At 60.1% G+C, this 999-nt stretch overlaps 1 protein-coding gene across 1 annotated transcript in view; it reads right to left on the bottom strand.

Annotated features, from left to right (window-relative positions):
- Nucleotides 1–270: 270 nt before the first annotated feature.
- PRDM16 (PR domain containing 16) overlaps nt 271–999 on the bottom strand; it is a gene marked incomplete at its 5' end in the record, with an annotated part of 269,530 nt that continues 268,801 nt past the window's right edge. Inside the window, 2 exons of the mRNA XM_011988449.1 lie at nt 271–449; nt 723–892. Of these exons, the coding sequence (XP_011843839.1) occupies nt 271–449; nt 723–892 (349 nt within the window). The remainder of the gene's footprint in view (nt 450–722; nt 893–999) is intronic.

The raw sequence follows: 999 nt of genomic DNA, 5'->3' as shown, positions 1-999 counted from the left end.
TGGTCACCTGGCTAGTGTTTTGCGCACATATCTGTTAACAGTGAGGTCAGCAAGCCCAGGGGTGCTTACTCTCATGACTCTCCGGGTGGAGGAGCTGAGGCAGACAGCACAGCTTCCCCAGGTTCCCAGAGCCCGGGCGCCTCACCCTCTGTGGTGAGGTCCCCACTGTGCCTTTCTGGATGTGCCAGGGGCTGGTGCTGGGGTCCTCTGAGGGTGGCCATGCAGGGCTGTTGGCTGGGTCCACACCTTACCCAGCCCGAGATAGTCTTCTTACCGTTTCTCTGTTCGCGTTGATGCTTGGTTCATCTCACTATTGGCAATAAAGTTTCTGATTTCTGAGAAATAAGAGTCTTCTTTCTCATCTAAAAGTGCGTGGTTGTCCGACTCTGAGGTGGGAGAGGAGGCGCTGGTCCCCAGGTGGTTCGTGAGGACCCCAGGGTGCTGGCTCACTGCGGAGGGGAGAGAGCGTCAGGCGGTGGCCTCTCAGTGATCCCCTCCCTCCATGGGGCAAACCAGCCGCGAACAGTGCACACTTGGGGTGCTCTTAGGGAGGCAGGTTTCTTAGGGACACTGGAGAGCTCTGGGTTCTCTTGAATGACTACAGTTTGAGGGGTGCCTGTTGGCTTCCTGAGGTATCGTCTGTGGCCCTCTTCCCTGCCCGGTGCCCCCTTCCCTCCTCTTCCCCTCCCCCTCTGTGGGGCCTGACCTTGTGGGTGGCCCACCTGGTGCGTTCTCGTGCTCGTGCTTCTTGAGGTGCCGGTCCAGGTTGGTCTGCTGCCCGAAGCAGCGGTTGCACAGGTGGCATTTGAAGGGCTTCTCCTTGTTGTGGATGTTCCGGACGTGCCGCTGGAGGTTCGAAGAGATGCTGAAGGAGCGGTCGCAGTACTTACACCTGGAAGAGGCACACGCGCTCCTCAGCGCAGGCTCTGGCTCTGCCTGGCAGGCCAGGCCACAAAGGGTAGGGGGAAGGGAGCTCGTGTCCCTGCCCCGTGCCCCGTG

Source organism: Mandrillus leucophaeus, unplaced genomic scaffold (genome assembly GCF_000951045.1).
Source record: "Mandrillus leucophaeus isolate KB7577 unplaced genomic scaffold, Mleu.le_1.0 Scaffold330, whole genome shotgun sequence".
NCBI lineage: Eukaryota > Metazoa > Chordata > Mammalia > Primates > Cercopithecidae > Mandrillus > Mandrillus leucophaeus.
The sequence above is the reverse complement of the archived record's forward strand: the minus strand, read 5'-3'. Positions and strand labels throughout refer to the sequence as shown.